Source organism: Bos indicus x Bos taurus, chromosome 17 (assembly GCF_003369695.1).
Source record: "Bos indicus x Bos taurus breed Angus x Brahman F1 hybrid chromosome 17, Bos_hybrid_MaternalHap_v2.0, whole genome shotgun sequence".
NCBI classification, from domain to species: Eukaryota; Metazoa; Chordata; class Mammalia; order Artiodactyla; family Bovidae; genus Bos; species Bos indicus x Bos taurus.
Genome location: NC_040092.1, coordinates 12,710,450 through 12,727,287, shown reverse-complemented (window position 1 = coordinate 12,727,287; position 16,838 = coordinate 12,710,450). Strand labels below are relative to the sequence as shown.

The 16,838-nt window shown below is 50.9% G+C and overlaps 1 protein-coding gene across 2 annotated transcripts; it reads left to right on the top strand.

The window, feature by feature from the left end:
- Nucleotides 1-2,748: 2,748 nt before the first annotated feature.
- Nucleotides 2,749-16,120, top strand: TBX3 (T-box 3). Of its 2 annotated transcripts, XM_027566688.1 has the most exons (8): nt 2,749-3,299; nt 4,940-5,207; nt 6,111-6,170; nt 6,430-6,576; nt 8,822-8,898; nt 9,994-10,151; nt 11,559-12,235; nt 14,040-16,120. In XM_027566688.1, exons 1-8 carry the CDS (start codon nt 2,911-2,913, stop codon nt 14,508-14,510), a joined length of 2,247 nt encoding a protein of 748 aa, XP_027422489.1. In that variant the 5' UTR covers nt 2,749-2,910; the 3' UTR covers nt 14,511-16,120. The 2 variants fall into 2 exon arrangements, with proteins under 2 accessions (XP_027422489.1, XP_027422490.1); XM_027566689.1 differs by lacking the exon at nt 6,111-6,170 and having other exon boundaries at nt 14,040-14,510.
- Nucleotides 16,121-16,838: the final 718 nt, after the last annotated feature.

The following is a 16,838-nucleotide window of genomic DNA, read 5'->3' as shown; positions in this document are numbered from 1 at the left end:
AAGCGCTCTTAACCATGTGCGTCAAAAATGCGAGGCTGGAAAAATCTCGTCGCCTCAAAAGTTCCGCCCCTATCTCCGCGCGGTTGGCCCACAATGGAACTGCATTTTTCCCCACCCCCCACCCCCACTTGCTCCTACTTCGGAGTCTGGAAGCTGAGGGTTTAGGGGGTACACGAGGCAAAATGTAAGAAAGGGCTCTGCTGGTTACCTACACACAGTCACACACACAGAACAACCCGAGCCTGGGAGTTCTTAACCCCCTAGGCCCCGCAATTAGTCCTTTCTTGGTTCCACTGGAGAAAGTTCCCAGCTTAGGAAGGGTAATAGAATACTGTCCCCAAGACGTCCCTCCATCTAAGCAGCGATGGCCCCTAGAATTGGGAAATGTGGGTCTGACCCGGACAGGGACCTGCGGTAACAGTTACCAATTCGGCGACACGTCTGATGGATAAGATCCTGTTGCGTCCCTCCCCTTCACCCTTGCTGAGCACCCCCCACCCCCACACACACACCTGAACTGGAGCCAGTCACCTCGCCTCTGGGGTGGGGGCGTTTCACGATTTGTTTTACAAATTCACCCCCGACTTATGGCGAGATAAGTCTCTGGGTGGAGAAAAGAACTGAGGCACCAAGAGATAATTGCGAAGCCTGGAGAAGATAACGGGCCTGGAGCACCTCCGCCCACCAGCTCGCCCACCCCATTCCAGCAGCTCCTCACCCTGCCTACCGCCGAGGGGAGGGCGACGGCTGGACGCGGACAGGCCCAGAACCTAGTCCCTCGCTGTGCTCACTTTGTTCAGATACCCTCTCTGCTCTCACACACATTCAGGTGGAAAACCGGGAGCCCGAGTCCAAATGGAAGACGAGATCTATCTAAAAGGGCTGGTAAATCCATTTGAAAAAAGCCCGAATCCGCCTCCGGAGTGAGTTGAGCGCAGACCAGGGGCTACAGCGCAGGCTGGGTCAGTGTTTGCGTGTATATGGTTTCCGCGGGTGGCTGAGTCCTAGTGGACTGCCGCGTGTTCGCGTACAAATGTGCTGGGGGTGTTTGGGTCTCCGCGCATAGTTTCGGGTGGGGCGCGGTGGGGAGAGAGCCCCCTCGCGTGGGCTGAGATCTGGCCGCACCCGCGTGCTCGGGAGCCCGCGCGCGAGCCCTGCTGCCCGGCAACGAGAAATACCCGAGCTCGGGAGCCCTTGAGCGGCGGCCGGGAAGAGCTTGGCTCCACGTGGGGCTGGAGAGCGCGCACAAGCCTGGAGACGGCGGCGTTCGCCTCTCCGCGGCGCCCGGCGGCCGGATGGCAGCTCACGGGAGCCGGGGCCGTCCGCTCCGCTCGCCCGGAGCCGAGTTAAAAGGGTGAGCGGGAGAGAGAAACGCCCGCGGCGGCCGGAGAAGCGAGCCGAGCGCGCGAGAGGCGAGCGCCCCTGCCCGGCGCCCTGCGCGCTCTCCGCCTTCCTGGCCAGGCTCGCTAGCTCCCGCCTCCCTCCCCCGTGCTCCCTCCTGCCCAGCCTCCTCCCTCGATCCCGGGCTGGATGACTGAGGCATTTCAGACATGGACTGAGCCAGAGCGAGCGAGCAAGAGAGCGAGCTCCGGGGCTGCTGCGATCTCTCGATAAGCCACCTAGAGGCGACTCGGTGCGCGCGCTCCCCAGTGGCTCCCCGCCCTCCCTCTGATCATGTTGACATATTCACAGGACAGGCAGTAGTACCGTTGCGGCGCTGCGACGTTACAGTTTCCGACACCTTCTTTTTATAACTCGGCTCTATCCCCCAGCACTCGACCTGTGAAAACCACGCCTATGCAGCAACACAATTGGTCCGAAAGCGTCAAAGAGCCAATCAAGAGGCCTCCGGCTCCCCGCAGCCCACAGCAGAGCCCGACCTTCTAGACCGCCGAGCAGACGCCCGGGGAATTCTAGAGGCGGAGGAGGGTGGCGAGGAGCTCTAGCTGGCTTTCTTTCGCTCCCTCCCTCTCCTGGCGCTCCTTCTCCCACTCCGGTCTCTCTCTCTCTCTCTCTCTCTCTCTCTCTCTCTCCCTTCTTTTCATTCCCCTCCTCCTTCCCCCCCTAAATCCTCCCAGCCCTGCGCGTCTGGACGCTGATTTAGGAAGGGAATTCGCTCACGTTTTAGGACAAGGAAGAGAGGCGCGGGAGCAGAGCACACACAGCAAGATTCGGATTGAAAACCAGACACCCTCCGGAGGCTCGGAGCGGAGGAAGGCGGAGGAGAAGGGCGAACGGAAGCCCGCGTGCAGTTCAAGTTTTGATAGCGCTGGTAGAAGAGGGCTTCCATCAGAGATTTTTTTTTTTTTTAAGGAGAGAGACTTCTTTTTTTTTCCCTCTCTCTTCGCTCGCAGTTCCAGTCGGTCTAGCGCAACTGCAGACGCCTCCCTCGAGCCAAAGGGAAAGGCTAGAGACTGGGGGGCGGGGGAAGAAGAAGGAGAAGAAAAGGTAAAAAAAAAAAAAAAAAAAAGTCTCCTAGGAGAGCCGTCCGCATTGGCAACAAAGAACTGGGGGCTGGGGAGCGATCGCCGGGACCCAGGGCAGGCGTGTCTATTTCGAGCCAAGCAGCAGGGCTCCGGCGCGAGTCCAGACCCTGCTCGCTCCCCTCGCCTCGGAAACCGACTTCCAGGAGCGGCTTTTTGGAAACGCCAGACACCGGGACAGTCACCCAAGCGACTATGTCTCCTGATTTCTCGCCTTGCCCTCTTTAAAAGCGGCCTTCCCCTGCCCCAAAGACACTTCCCACTCTTCACTTTGAGGTGCTTTCGTTGTGATCCTCCCACCGCCTTTTTTCTTTCGCTTTTTTCCCCCCTCCAAACTATGCGCTGCTGTTAAAAAAAAAAAAAAACTAAACTAAACAGCAGCTGCGGACTTGTCCCCGGCTGGAGCCCAGCGCCCCGCCTGGAGTGGATGAGCCTCTCCATGAGAGATCCGGTCATTCCTGGGACAAGCATGGCCTACCATCCGTTCCTACCTCACCGGGCGCCGGACTTCGCCATGAGCGCGGTGCTGGGTCATCAGCCGCCTTTCTTCCCCGCTCTGACGCTGCCTCCCAACGGCGCGGCGGCGCTCTCGCTGCCCGGCGCCCTGGCCAAGCCGATCATGGATCAATTGGTGGGGGCGGCCGAGACCGGCATCCCATTCTCGTCCCTGGGACCTCAGACCCATCTGAGGCCCCTGAAGACCATGGAACCCGAAGAAGAAGTAGAAGATGACCCCAAGGTACACCTGGAGGCCAAAGAACTTTGGGATCAATTCCACAAGCGGGGCACGGAGATGGTCATTACCAAGTCGGGAAGGTAAGCAAGCCACGCACCCTCCCCGCCCCCACAACTCCCCTAAGCGACTGGAGGTTTCTTTTCTCCTTATATTTATCTTCTCCCAGAACAGTCGGTTTACCAGTTATTTGACTTAGAGGAAAACTTAGTCCCCTCCGCCCAGAACTGTGTACAGAAACCTCCCCGGCCTTGCCCCAGTGATAGGAAATTTCAGCTTACCTGGGCGTCTGCAGCGGGTGGTTTTTCCTACTTGGTCTGCATACCGGATTCTCTATGGGATAGGTAGAATTTTTCAGTGGTACGCAGATACCTTCTGCAGGAAGAAAGAAAAGTACCCCCATTGCAGGAAAACTCACTGTGCAAACCTTTCTGGACCATCCCTGTGTCTTTGTAGATGTTGTATTTTTGTCTGTTTCATTTACACTGAACAGCTCTTTTTGTTTGTGTGGTAGTGGGAGGCCTGGCTGAAACTGCCCTGCCCTTTCAACCCTCCAGCCTAGCTTCTGGATCTGGAGGGGGCCTGAGCCTGCCCCCTGCCAGGTTTAGAGAGAAAGCGAAGGGGATTTGGGGCTTGTCCATGCTGCTTCGTGTGTCTGTAATCAAAGGGAGAGTTCAACAGGCAACTCTGGATGATTCAGATTGTGTTTGCAGACCCAAGGAGCCAGAAGGGAGACACGTACTGCTGTTTCGTATGTGACTATATTTTACATACTGTTTATAGAGGTCCTGGCCTGACCAAAGCGTGCCTGTCATTTAAAGTCACTGATTTTTTTTTTTAATGACATTGAAGTCTATCAAGGCATACAGTTGAAGGCATAAAAGGAAAATCTCCTCTTGTCTTTAGCTCTCTGTGTCTTTCCAAGCTGAACGAGGCCAAAGTTTGCCACTTATCCTCCAGCCCAGAAGACAGTTTCATAGTGATGCATTCCCCGCTCCCTTTTAAGTCAAAAGTACAGAATGCTAACACTTCAGGGAAATAAAGACCAGTTTGGTGGTGGAGTCTTGTAGTTTGGGTCTGGACCCGAGCAGTGGGGGTAATGTGGTTAGCAGCGCGCTAGGCAGGCTGGTGATCAGGCCTCTGAGTCCACCCCAGTCTACAGAATTCCTTTCGAGAGCTCACCGAAGTAGTTTCATTTCGCCAGCATCGGGATTACTGTGCCACAGCCGAGAGGGGTCCCGACTTGATATTTCTTTTCTTGATACGTTTAACATTTTCTCATCCATGGGTGGTGGAAAAGTCTAGCCTTGATTAACCAAAGTCGACTAAAATCCTGCCCCAAGCTGTTTAGAACTAGACCCCGGCAGGAAAAGGCATAAGCAAAAATTTACCTCTAAGGAGGGCAACCTAAAAAGTCACACAGGGGACCAAAAAATTACAAGGAAATTATTAGACAATGTAGAGAAACCCAGTGCCCCTTATTTACTTGTTTTGAATCTTGGGCGGTTTAAAATAGAGACATTGAAGCGTATTTAATTCTTCTGTTGCTGAAGGAAGCAATTTTGCACCCAGTCGTCATACTCTGAACCAGTGCAAGATCATCCTTTGTAACAGAAAGTTTTAAATTTAATTGAAGTATTTTAGCATAGAGGATCAAACCCAAGATTCTGAGTGATTTTTTTTTTTTCCCCGTTTCTTTTCTTCCCTCTTCTCTCCCTTGTAGGCGAATGTTTCCTCCATTTAAAGTAAGGTGTTCTGGGCTGGATAAAAAAGCCAAATATATTTTGCTGATGGACATTATCGCTGCGGATGACTGTCGCTATAAATTTCACAATTCCCGGTGGATGGTAGCAGGAAAGGCTGATCCTGAAATGCCGAAGAGAATGTACATCCACCCGGACAGCCCTGCTACTGGGGAACAGTGGATGTCCAAAGTTGTCACTTTCCACAAACTGAAACTCACCAACAACATTTCGGACAAGCACGGATTTGTAAGTTTCACTGCTTGCCTTCCTAAAATTTCCTGTCTTCTCCCTAGCAAAGGCAGTGCTTTCCGCTTCCAGGTAAAATCAGTTTCTCCCTCGCTCTCAGTTACAAAGCATAGCAAACTTGTTCGATCCACAGAGAATTCCGGGGTGTTTCTCTTCGGATAATACAAGGCCTGGCGTTCTAAAATAAGTGAGGGGCGAGAGAACTTTATCGGCTCCTGTTCCGTGGCAAGGCCAGGTCTTGGTAACTGCTTGACCTGACAGGAAAGTTAAAAACCCATCGTGAAGATGGAAAATTAAAGTTAGGTGTTCGTAAAGGATTTGTTTTACGATATCATACTTCTATTTTGAAACCGGTCATAGTATTGTTTGGGAGGGTTTTAAGGTTTGAAACCTCGACTCCATTGGTGAGACGGTGTGGGTACAGATTTTGAAAGATTTTCTTCCCTTGGACTAAAAAAGAATCTGGCTCAGGTGAAGGTCAGGTTTACCAGAAATGAGACCTAGATCTCCCGGTACAAAAATTGTATGTGTGTTTCAAGTATATATATGGATTCAGTGCGGGAGTCCCTAGAAACTTTCCAGAGACTTAGATTGCTTGTAAAAGTCAAGCAAGGGACCTTTTGCCCCCTGCCCCTACGCCTCCCCAACATTTCAATAAAATAAACAGAGTGATAAGTGAGGAATAAGCAGAAAGATTAGGCCCAGGAAGACATGAATGGCATGGACATATCTTCAGCAAGCAGGAATTGCATTTGAAGCCCTTGATTTGATTAAGGCATAAATATTCCTCTCTAGAGTTCAGCCTTTCAGGGCTTTAAGTGGATTGGGCTCATCAATTAGTGGGCGCTTAAAGGACTGAATCATTTTGTAAATTAAAATGCATGTTTTTCTCTATCTTTTAAGACTTTGGCCTTCCCAAGTGATCAAGCAACGTGGCAGGGGAATTATAGTTTTGGTACTCAGGTAGGCTAGGGTTCAACAAAGCAAACTTAGATGGTGAGGGTGGTGGGGGGAGGGCACCCTTTGGAAACTGAGGAGCAATTTGGATTCTCCAGAATGTAACATGTGGGGAGCTGAAGATTCCCACCGAGGTACTCCGAGAAGGTGGGCTCCCTGGTGCCGTTGGTGGGGTAGACGTCAGCCTGGCAGGGGTCCTAGGAACCCATTGGTCTTCCGATAAATCCTCTTGTGATGTGTTTCTCTCCTCTTCCGGCCCCTGCAGACTATACTGAACTCCATGCATAAATACCAGCCCCGGTTCCACATCGTGAGGGCCAATGACATCTTAAAACTTCCTTATAGTACTTTTCGGACATACTTGTTCCCCGAAACCGAATTCATCGCTGTGACTGCATACCAGAATGATAAGGTAACCAAAGTCGCTTTCCTTTTTAATGGTGATATTAACACCTCCCCACCCCCACTCTCATCCCTTAAACTGCTTTGGGGCAAGGATGAGAAAGTTATAAGAGCATTGCAATGGGAGTCTGATTTTTCTTTTGTGATTTGACTTTCAGTGGAGCTTGGGGGGAAGGGGGCAGTGGCACATAGCAGAGGCAGAAAGAAAACTAAAAAAACTTAACCAGCTAGGGATCCAATGCTGAGTGGAAGAAAAAAAAAAAAAAAAAAGCCAAACTAACACTGCCAGTGAGAAACTCCTGTAACCACCTTAAGGTTGCCTGCCCCACCCCCACCCCGAGCTTTCCCCTGTTTCAAGATTCCTCCTCTTTTCATTCAGGAAGAAGGATCCAGAAATCAGGTTAGAAAGGAACCAGCTAAAAATTGAAGGCAAAAGCCGGTAGGGATCTTGGGAGGGGAGTCTCAGCGGAGACCAGATTTTCTCCCCTAGCCAGAAATCTCGAGTAGCTGGTCTGGTTTTTATTACCTTTTATGCTGCTGTGTTTTTTATGGTGTGTGTGTGTGTATGTGTGTGTTTGGAAAAAAACTACTCTGATCACAGGGTCATGCTAATTGAGTTGTCTGAGGCTTTTGAGATGAGATGACCAAAGTTACCACTTCATTTGAAGGTTTTTTTTTTTTCCCCTCCCTGGGCCTGAGGCCGGGGATTAGGAGTACCCCCAAATGGAAGAGCAGACAGCACCTGGTATGTAAGCTATAGTGGCCTGAAGGTCATGGGTGTGTGCACAGAGCAACACAGAGAAAGTGCTACGAGGCCACCAGTCTCCAGCATGGCTGTTAGCAGGCAGTTACTGGGGGTAGGGGTGAGGGTAGGGGGGCGGGGTGGGGGGGGCACCTGAGGACCCCTCTTCAACTTCTGAACCCTGGTCCTCAGTGCCAATCCAGCTCACCAAACAACGCCGCCCTACATTTTGATTTCACTCTCACTATGGGTGGGTCCTCTGTGGCCCACTGATGGGGTGTTGCAGTTATGTTTCCTTCATCTGAAGACTAAAGACATCAAGGTCTCCTCTCCCTGAAAGAAGTACAAACAGGAATTGACTCCAAGAACAAGAATCCATCCAGGGGCCCTTTTTCCACCTCCAGCGAACTCTGTGTACATCATCCCCTTCCTCTGCCTCTATCCCAGGAAAGGGATTTGAGAGACGACATCCGACTTTTTCCTTAGCATGTAAAATGCACACTCCTTCTGGACCCAGTACCCTGTGAATCTAAGTTGTTAATGGAATAATAAAATATAGCATTTTTGATCAAAGCAGCCACGGGCCTTCTCCACCTAATGGCAGTGGCAGGGGCATATAAATGAAAACAAATGTTTCCAGCAGTCATTCGGTCCTTTTAAATCTGTAATTGTCAATATTGTAATTCCTCAAACACGTCCCCCCCACCCCCACCCAGCAAAAAAAAAATCAAACCCAGTCCAGCACAAAGGTAGTGAAATCCCATAAATCATTTTATTAGATGTACAGAAAAAGTTGGAAGGTGTGCTGTGTGAATGTATGTGCATGTGTTTGGGCAGGAAATATACCATAACATATTTTATGATCAATTGCCCTATATATAAAAAAAATCAAAATGAAGGCATAATTTTAAGATCCACAGGTTACCCTTTTGACAACTTTTCCATTTCTAAGCCCATGTGGTTGGCTGCCCAGGCAGGATCATTGCAGCCCAGAATCCCTGGTTTGCCCTCCTATAGGCAACGCCACGGAGAAGGCAATGGCACCCCACTCCAGTCCTCTTGCCTGGAAAATCCCATGGACGGAGGAGCCTGGAAGGCTGCAGTCCATGGGGTCGATGAGGGTCGAACATGACTGAGCGACTTCACTTTCACTTTTCACTTTCATGCATTGGAGAAGGAAATGGCAACCCACTCCAGTGTTCTTGCCTGGAGAATCCCAGGGACGGGGAAGCCTGGTGGGCTGCCGTCTATGGGGTCGCACAGGACACGACTGAAGTGACTTAGCAATAGCAATAGGCAATGCCAGCCATCGCACAGGTTCCTTTGGTTTTCCTCCCGGGCCCCCTCAAACTTCTGCTGTGTTCTCCTCTCTCTCTTTAACCTGGCATATCCAAATGACTTCTCCGGTTGGAAGTCAGGTTTCGCATGGATCATTTGAGTTGGGGGGCAACCTCTGGGAACATTCTAGAAAATGAAGCCAATATCTCTTTCTTGCTTGTGTCTCCTCCTCTAGATAACTCAGTTAAAAATAGACAACAACCCTTTTGCAAAAGGTTTCCGGGACACTGGAAATGGCAGGAGAGAAAAAAGGTGAGCTGTGGCAGTCATTTCTCACACAATTTAGAAAATCACTTTTCTGAGACCTAGGACTCAGCTGTTAGAAGTGGGATGCAGGCCCTTTTCTTGAGAAGGGTGGTGGAAGGGTAGAAAACAATTTACTCCCCCTTGATCAAGAGTCTATAGATTTCACTACACTACTTTTTCTTCTTCCTCCATATTACCTTAAAGAAGGTCAGCTAGGCCACCCCCATAGATGTCTCTGGAAGAAAAGTATCAGGAATAACAGATTATATACAGACCCCTATTAATTCCTAATTAATTTAAGTTCATTCTGGGCAAGTCCCAGGAAAGGACTAAGCCATTCACAAAACGCTGTGGAATTTTTGCAATCTTGTCTTACAAATACTCTCAGACAGAACCTAGGCCCCTGGAGACATATATGGCTCCCTCCTTCTGTGGGGACATGTATCATTTTGCATTAAGCTGACAGCTGGATGGCATATAAAAGAAGCTCTCCCCTTCCCCACTCACTTTCAAAGAATTTTGAAAATCTAGAAAATCAGCACCAAGTTTTAACCTATCCCCTGGGGGAATGGGTGGGCATTAAAAAATAATTTCTCACCTAGATTCTTTTTCAGTCCGATTAATGTGTTGGTGAAACGATTACAGTAAAGTACACCATGAAATAACCACTTCCTCCCAATCTTAGCAACCAGTCCAGAGCTGGTCTGCTGTTTGTGTTCACTACTTTGAGTCCTCTGTTCTCGTTGGTCTGTGAGGCTGGCTGCTCAGCCGATCTGGCCAGCTCCCATCTCCCCTCTTGCTCTTGGCTTTTAAAGAGCAAGCCCCAGCCAGTGCCCCTTTCCTAGGGAAACCCTCTGGTCTTGAATACAAGCCTTCTTCCTCCCTCCCTCCCTCTGGGCTACAGTCTTCAGCCCAGTCCCAGGGTCCCGAACAATGCTTGGATCCTTGTGGCCGCCCCCCGGGGCACAGAGATTTCTGGGAATTGGTGTCATCCTGGGGGCAGGCCGGGCGAGGTGTGTGTGCCCAAACCTTTTGGAGAGGGTGAGGCTTTGGAGAGGGGGGAACATCCTCTATAATGCCGGGTGTCGGCTTCTGCCACAGAAAGCAACTCACCCTGCAGTCCATGAGGGTGTTTGATGACAGACACAAAAAGGAGAATGGCACCTCAGACGAGTCCTCCAGCGAACAGGCCGCCTTCAACTGCTTCGCCCAGTCCTCCTCCCCGGCCGTGTCCACAGTAGGAACATCCAACCTCAAAGGTGAGCCTGGCCACCTCTGACGTCTCAGATTTCTCCAGGTCTTGGAGGTTTGAATGAAGAGTTGGGACCTGGGAGCATCCACCAGGGAACCTGCCCCTCCAAAGCTTTAGATCCTTCTAGAAGTTTGTAAAACGGAAGCCAAATCTCACCAAGGGTGATCAGGGGTGTCCCCAGCCCCTCAAAGTTAGTCTGAGCTCTCAGATTCCTTTCTCCCAGACGTTGGTCTGGCAGGGATGAGGGGGTGGTCTCTCTGTTCCTGTGTCCCCTCTGGGAGTAGGGGGCTGGAGCAGCCCTCTCTTTTGTACCTCCAACCAAGTAACAACTGATTTTTTTTTTAGTATCTTTGAACTCTAGCTTAAAACATGTTGAGCTGGCGGGGGGTCGGGGTGGGGGGCACGGGAGATTCTCTGCCACTTGGAACAGGGAAGGGGGCTGAGAAAAATTCAGCTCTAGAGCCACCCTAGACCTATGATAGGAGATGGAGCCCTGAGAGTGGGAGCTGGGGAGGGCAGGGGTGGAAGGGGAGGAGCTGCTCGGATCCTCAGTTGATTTCCTGTGTTTAAAGAGCAAGAACTATTTATTTGGAAAGACACACATGCTCTCAAGGGGAAGAAACCTGTTTAAGTGAAATAAAATGAAAGTCCTTTATGTCTTCAATCTGTTTAAGCTTTAAACACAAAATGGGATCGCTTTTTCTTTTTTTCTTTTTTTTCTGGTAGGACACCCACAGAGGGTGTGGTGAGAGCAAAAGAAAATCTATGATTGTCTCCAGGCAGTGAGCCCCCCGCCCTCCCTCAGCCATCACCCATCTCTGTCTGCAGAGACAGGCAAACAGAGAAGGCTCCGGGGAGTGTGTGTGTTGGGGGATGGGTGTTCAAGTCTGCCACTGCCGATTCAGACGTCAGGGTTCTCTCCAAACAAATCTTCCTGAAAGAGTCCACAAATCTGTGGAAGGGACTGAAATCAATCATTCAGGGAACAAAGCGGGTAACTAGAAAGTGTTCCTGCCCTGAATTTTAGTGTAAATCAGTTTTTATTTTTTTTAAAGTGAATTTGCAATCCAGTGGGGGGGAAAGGCCAGTAAAGGCTTTGTCTGACCTAGTAGGAGATCAGTCCACATGTATAAAATAGTAAAATTCACTACTGCAGGGAGGATTGCGGCTCTAGCTAGAGACTTGAAATACATGACTAGCTGGTGGAACCCTTCCTCCGAAGTCTGAGGTATTGTCACACTCCCACTTTGCAGATGAGAAAACTGAGGTGCAGAGGGGTTAAGAGGCTTTCCCCGGGTTGCACAGCTGGGAAGTGGCCGAGCTGGGGATTCCAAGTGGGGCACTGGAGTTGTGCTGGCCCAGGTTTTAGAGCTAACGCCCTTCCGCCTGGCTTGTGTTCCCCCTCCCGCGGTAGATCTGTGTCCCAGCGAGGGGGAGAGCGACGCGGAGGCTGACAGCAAAGAGGAGCACGGCCCTGAGGCCTGTGACACGGCCAAGATATCCACCACCACGTCGGAGGATCCGTGCAGGGACAAGGGCAGCCCGGCCGTCAAGGCGCACCTCTTCGCGGCGGAGCCCGGCGGCCGAGCCCGGGACAGCGGGCGGCTTGACAAGGCGTCGCCCGACTCGCGCCACAGCCCGGCCACCATCTCGTCCAGCACCCGCGGCCTGGGCGCCGAGGAGCGCCGGAGCCCGGGCCGCGACAGCGCGGCCACGTCCAAGGCCGCCGAGGAGGCGCGCGTGCTGCCGGGCAAGGAGGCCTTCGCGCCGCTCACCGTGCAGACGGACCCAGCCGCCGCGCACCTGGGCCAGGGCCCCTTGCCTGGCCTCGGCTTCGCCCCTGGCCTGGCCGGCCAGCAGTTCTTCAACGGGCACCCGCTCTTCCTGCACCCCGGCCAGTTCGCCATGGGGGGCGCCTTCTCCAGCATGGCGGCAGGCATGGGGCCCCTGCTGGCCACCGTGTCCGGGGCCTCCACAGGCGTCTCGGGCCTGGATTCCACGGCCATGGCCTCGGCTGCCGCGGCGCAGGGACTGTCGGGGGCGTCGGCCACCCTGCCCTTCCATCTTCAGCAGCACGTTCTGGCCTCTCAGGTATTTATCAGCTGCCTCTGTAGCCCCTCCTTCCATGCACTCTCCTTTGCCTGCCTTTTAGAACCAGACCCTCACCAAGTCTCCCTGCCTAATAATAACTTATTATTATTACTAGGGGCAAGGCTTATTTCACTGATTCATCATAACCTCACACCCACCCCCTCAAAACTTAAGAAAACAATTTTCCCCCTAAGTTAAGGGCTGTGTCTAGCAGAGTAACTAGGTGGTATAATAGATAATAACTCTCCACAGCATTTCCTTTGTGCCAGGCACGCTCTTCTCAGTGCTTGATCTATTCTGTTTTTCGGTGATCCTATGATCACCTCCACCTTCTAAATGAAAGAGCAGAGCTCAGAAATGTTGAGTAACTTAACCAAGATCACACAGCTGGTAGGTAGGTGGTAGACATGAGTCTCTAGCCCTAGGCATTCAGACTCTGGGGGCCTTTTCCAGGGGCTGTGATTTTAGCTTCAGAGTTGAAATGTCTCTTAAATGTTTTACAGCCAGCCCTCCCCCAAGACTAGGGAGAGATCATGGCTTGGGGATGGGAACTGACTCCCTGCAGATGAGTTGAGTCTGTACCCTCCAATATGAAGCTACTTCCCTGCCCCCTCCCATCCCTCACTGCAAGCAGGCCAAGCTGCTTCCCAAAGGGTTAATAGTTTGTGCACACGTGGGAAATGTCAGAGGACAGACTGGGGCTATGGCAGGCCTAGCAGCCTGTGTAAGGCTGAGACAGCTGTGTAGGGACTCCGGGCAGCTGTGGGGAGACATTTCAGGCGGCTGGAAGTGCTCTGAACCTGGGCAAAAAGATTCTATGAGGTTTTCTGCACGCCCTTGCCTTTTGCCTCCTCCCCTCCAGGGAGGAGGGAACCAGAAAAGGGCTGGCTTCTGCCCTTCTGCCATCCCTCCCATCTCTTGATCTAGCCCTTTCTGGAGCCATCACTGGTAGGTAGGTGACAGGTGGGTGAGGGGCTTCCTGGCTCAACAAGTAGTAACAGTACTACTGAGGCAATGGGTCCAAGCCAGGGCCCCAGGATTTGAATTCTGCTTCTGCCACTTGCTAGCTGAGTGACTTCCTATACTGGGGCCTACCTCAGTTTCTCCACTTTTAATATCTGGGGCTCCACCAGCATATCTGGGGCTAGATGATTTCTCCATCTCTGTTCATAGCAAATACCCTTTACTCTCTCCCCTTCCAACTTACCCTCACCCCTTTGCCTTTTGCTTAAGGATCTTCCCCAGATTTATTTATTTTTTAGAAACTTCTAGAATGGAGTGGAAGGGCTGTGAGGTGGGGCAACAAGAATTGGCGGGGTGGGGGGGGGTGGAAATATATGTCCAATAGTTTATGCCCTCTGGTTTTCAGCCAGCTACTTTTGTGGGGTAGACTGTAGCCCCATTTAACAGGTGGAACAACTGACTGATGGGAGAATTTCCAGCAGTCTTGATGGCCAAGCACCTTATGTGAAGCATATTGCAGGCGGCAGCAGTTCATTTCATACCCACAGAGTCCCCCGAAAGAATACGAGGTGTTGAACTTTTCCGTTTTTGCCATACAAGAAAGCTGAGGCCTAGGGAGTACTTTGGCTTAGAGTAACACAGCTCAGATTTGGGTCTAGACGCAGAAGTTGGAGCGTCCTGCTCCCCATCCCACCCCCGCCCCCCATCCCAGGGAGTGAGGTTAAGGACTCATCGGAGGGGATGGTAGGGGGTGGAGGAGGGGTGGTGGATGAGGTCGGCTCCTCCCCACCGCGCAGGCCCCGCTTGCTCACTCTGTCCTGTTGTTCTCCTCCTTGCCCAGGGCCTGGCCATGTCGCCTTTCGGAAGCCTGTTTCCTTATCCCTACACGTACATGGCCGCAGCGGCGGCCGCCTCCTCGGCGGCAGCCTCCAGCTCCGTGCACCGCCACCCTTTCCTGAACCTGAACACCATGCGCCCGCGGCTGCGCTACAGCCCGTACTCCATCCCCCTGCCGGTGCCGGACAGCAGCGGCCTGCTCACCACCGCCCTGCCGTCCATGGCCGCCGCCGCCGCCGCAGCGGGCCCCCTCGACGGCAAGGCCGCCGCCCTGGCCGCCAGCCCGGCCTCGGTGGCCGTGGACTCGGGCTCGGAACTCAACAGCCGCTCCTCCACGCTCTCCTCCAGCTCCGTGTCCTTGTCGCCCAAACTCTGCCCGGAGAAGGAGGCGGCCACCAGCGAACTGCAGAACATCCAGCGGTTGGTCAGCGGCCTGGAAGCCAAGCCCGACAGGTCCCGCAGCGCCTCCCCGTAAACCCCTCCCCAGAAAAGTCTCTTCATTCCAGTCCAATCCAGTCTGCAGTGCACTTTGTGGGATGTCACATAAACCCCGGGCGTGCAGTGAGGTCAGCCCTTTTTTGTGCAGCCTTGTCTGGGAAAGGGGTGCTGGACTCCCTGGAGAGAATGTGCTAGAAACAGGCCCTGTCTTCTTGGCTGTGGTTTATACATCCGGGATCTGGCTCAGAAACGTCCCAGTTGCATTGAGCTGTTGGGGGTAGGAGTTAAAGCCTTGGCGGCCAGAGCAACTCCTTGGGGGCTGTTCTGGAAGCTGTGGGAAGATCTGAGGTAGCCAGGCCCCAGGAGGGGAGGTGTTGAAAAGTTTCTCCCCCAGTGAAGATATATATATATATATATATATATATTTTTTTTTTTTCCTTCACCGTCCCAAGTGGAAACACAAAATTGAAAAAAAAAAAAATACTGGGGACAAATGGATACATTAACATGATTCTGTTCGTGAAGATTAAAAACTTTCTAGTGACGTGCATATCAGTTCTAAATAAATTACTGGGCAGCATTGTTTGGGGAGGGAAGTCTCTGCCATTCTTGTTTAGTCTCTATTAAGGAAATCTGTGTCTTTTTAATAATTCTTGTGATGTTTTAAGAGCTCTAGGTCTCTTGCATGTTCCACAGTAATGTATTTGTGGGTTTTATTTTTGAATGCTTGCTTTTAGAGAGAAAATATGACCCCTTATCTTTTCCTAGAACATTGACAACCTTAAGGGGGATGGCTTAAAAGGAAGGGATGGGGAAGATACCAAAAATGAATTTATTTTATCTAAGTTCTGTAGCAGGATTCATGTTGTCCCTCTGGCAGTTCTTTTCTGTTTCCTGTATATGCAATAACAAGGTTTTTAAAAAAAAAAATAAAGAAGAAGCGAGACTATTAGACAAAGTATTTATGTAATTATTTGATAACTCTTGTAAATAGGTGGAATATGAATGCTCAGAAAATTAAACTTTAATTTATTGACATTGTATATAGCTCTATGTAAATAGGATTGCAGCTGTCAGGTTTTGTGGTTTTGTTTTCCTATAGTCAGTTTTATTTCAAGGTCACAGGATCGCTTTTAAAAGTAGAAAACACACTTTCTGCACCGACACCAACATAGTTTTCAAAAGAGTCATCTGCAAAGAAAATTTCTTTTCTAATGTCCAAAACTGGGGGAAAGTGCTATTTGCCATTTTACCGAAAACTGGGGAGGTGGTGCCACTTCCTAGCCCCACCTGAAATTCCTAAGAGTGTTTTTGAGATTGCTTGGGGCGGGTGGGGGGATGGAGAGTGCAGAGGCTGTGGTTTGACTTTCTAATTTTTCTTTCCTATTTGTATTTGCTAGTCTCTGATTTCTTCAAAACAAAGTGGAATTGACTACTTACTGTCCTCAGTGTTGATGTTTTGAATTGGTGCCTCTAGAGACATATATTCACAGTTAAAAAGTCAGGTGCTGAGAGATGGTTTAAAGACAAAAATTCATGAAGGTATATTTTGTGTTATAATTGTTGATGAGTTCTTTGGTTTTCTGTATCTCCCCCCACCCCTTTAAAAATCTCATTGAAATTTCAATAAATTTTTATTGAAATGTCTTTGGGCCTCCTGTTAAGTGTTTGGTTTTTTTTTTTTAGGGACCTTTCCTGAAAGTGGAGTCAAGTCTTTCTTCCCTAGCTTCCTTTTTAGCCCCTTCTCTTTGCCTTTAAATAGTTAAGACCGCCCCCACTGAACCCAAAAGAGATGTCAGTCAAGTTACAAAGCTAAAAACAAAAGTCCCTTACTCGGCCGGCGGAAGGGAGCCGCTTCAATCTGAAATTACTTTTCCTTGAAATTAGGAAGCAAAACGAGAGGCGGAAGGGGGGCTGATGAGAATTGGATAGAATCGCAATTGCAGATACTTAAGTTTTAATGGAAAAAGAATGTTCGCTCCCTAAGTCAGTGTTTCCCAGCCGAATCCGATCAAAAATGAGTGCGAGGACCGCGAACGTTTTCGTTTGGGGTTCGCTCTTTCTCTGCGCTTCAATCTGAGCCATCCAAGTCAATTTTTTCTTGCCCCAGTGTGCAGAAAAGAAAAAATAAAAAAATCTAGCAGACTCTCCCCGCGGCTAGCCCCGGCCTGGCAAGGGAGCAACCCTCCAGGCCGCCCGAGAAAGGGATAAACTCGAACGTCCCCTGGAGTCTCCGGTGTCTCAAATTGGACTAGGCTGACCCAAGGTACCCCCTCCGAGTCCTCAGCCCGGACTGTGCGTGCGACGCGCGGCCAGCTCTGCGCAAACTTTGTGTCCCGCGAGGGAGGAGGGCAGTTTCCAAAAG

What these genes read in the sequence shown, in the direction of transcription:
- TBX3 (XM_027566688.1), top strand. Translation starts at nt 2,911, where the DNA reads ATGAGCCTCTCCATGAGAGATCCGGTCATTCCTGGGACAAGCATGGCC. An exon ending in AGGAACATCCAACCTCAAAG is followed by an intron (nt 10,152 to 11,558) that starts GTGAGCCTGGCC and finishes CTCCCGCGGTAG; the next exon opens with ATCTGTGTCCCAGCGAGGGG. An exon ending in AGCACGTTCTGGCCTCTCAG is followed by an intron (nt 12,236 to 14,039) that starts GTATTTATCAGC and finishes CTCCTTGCCCAG; the next exon opens with GGCCTGGCCATGTCGCCTTT.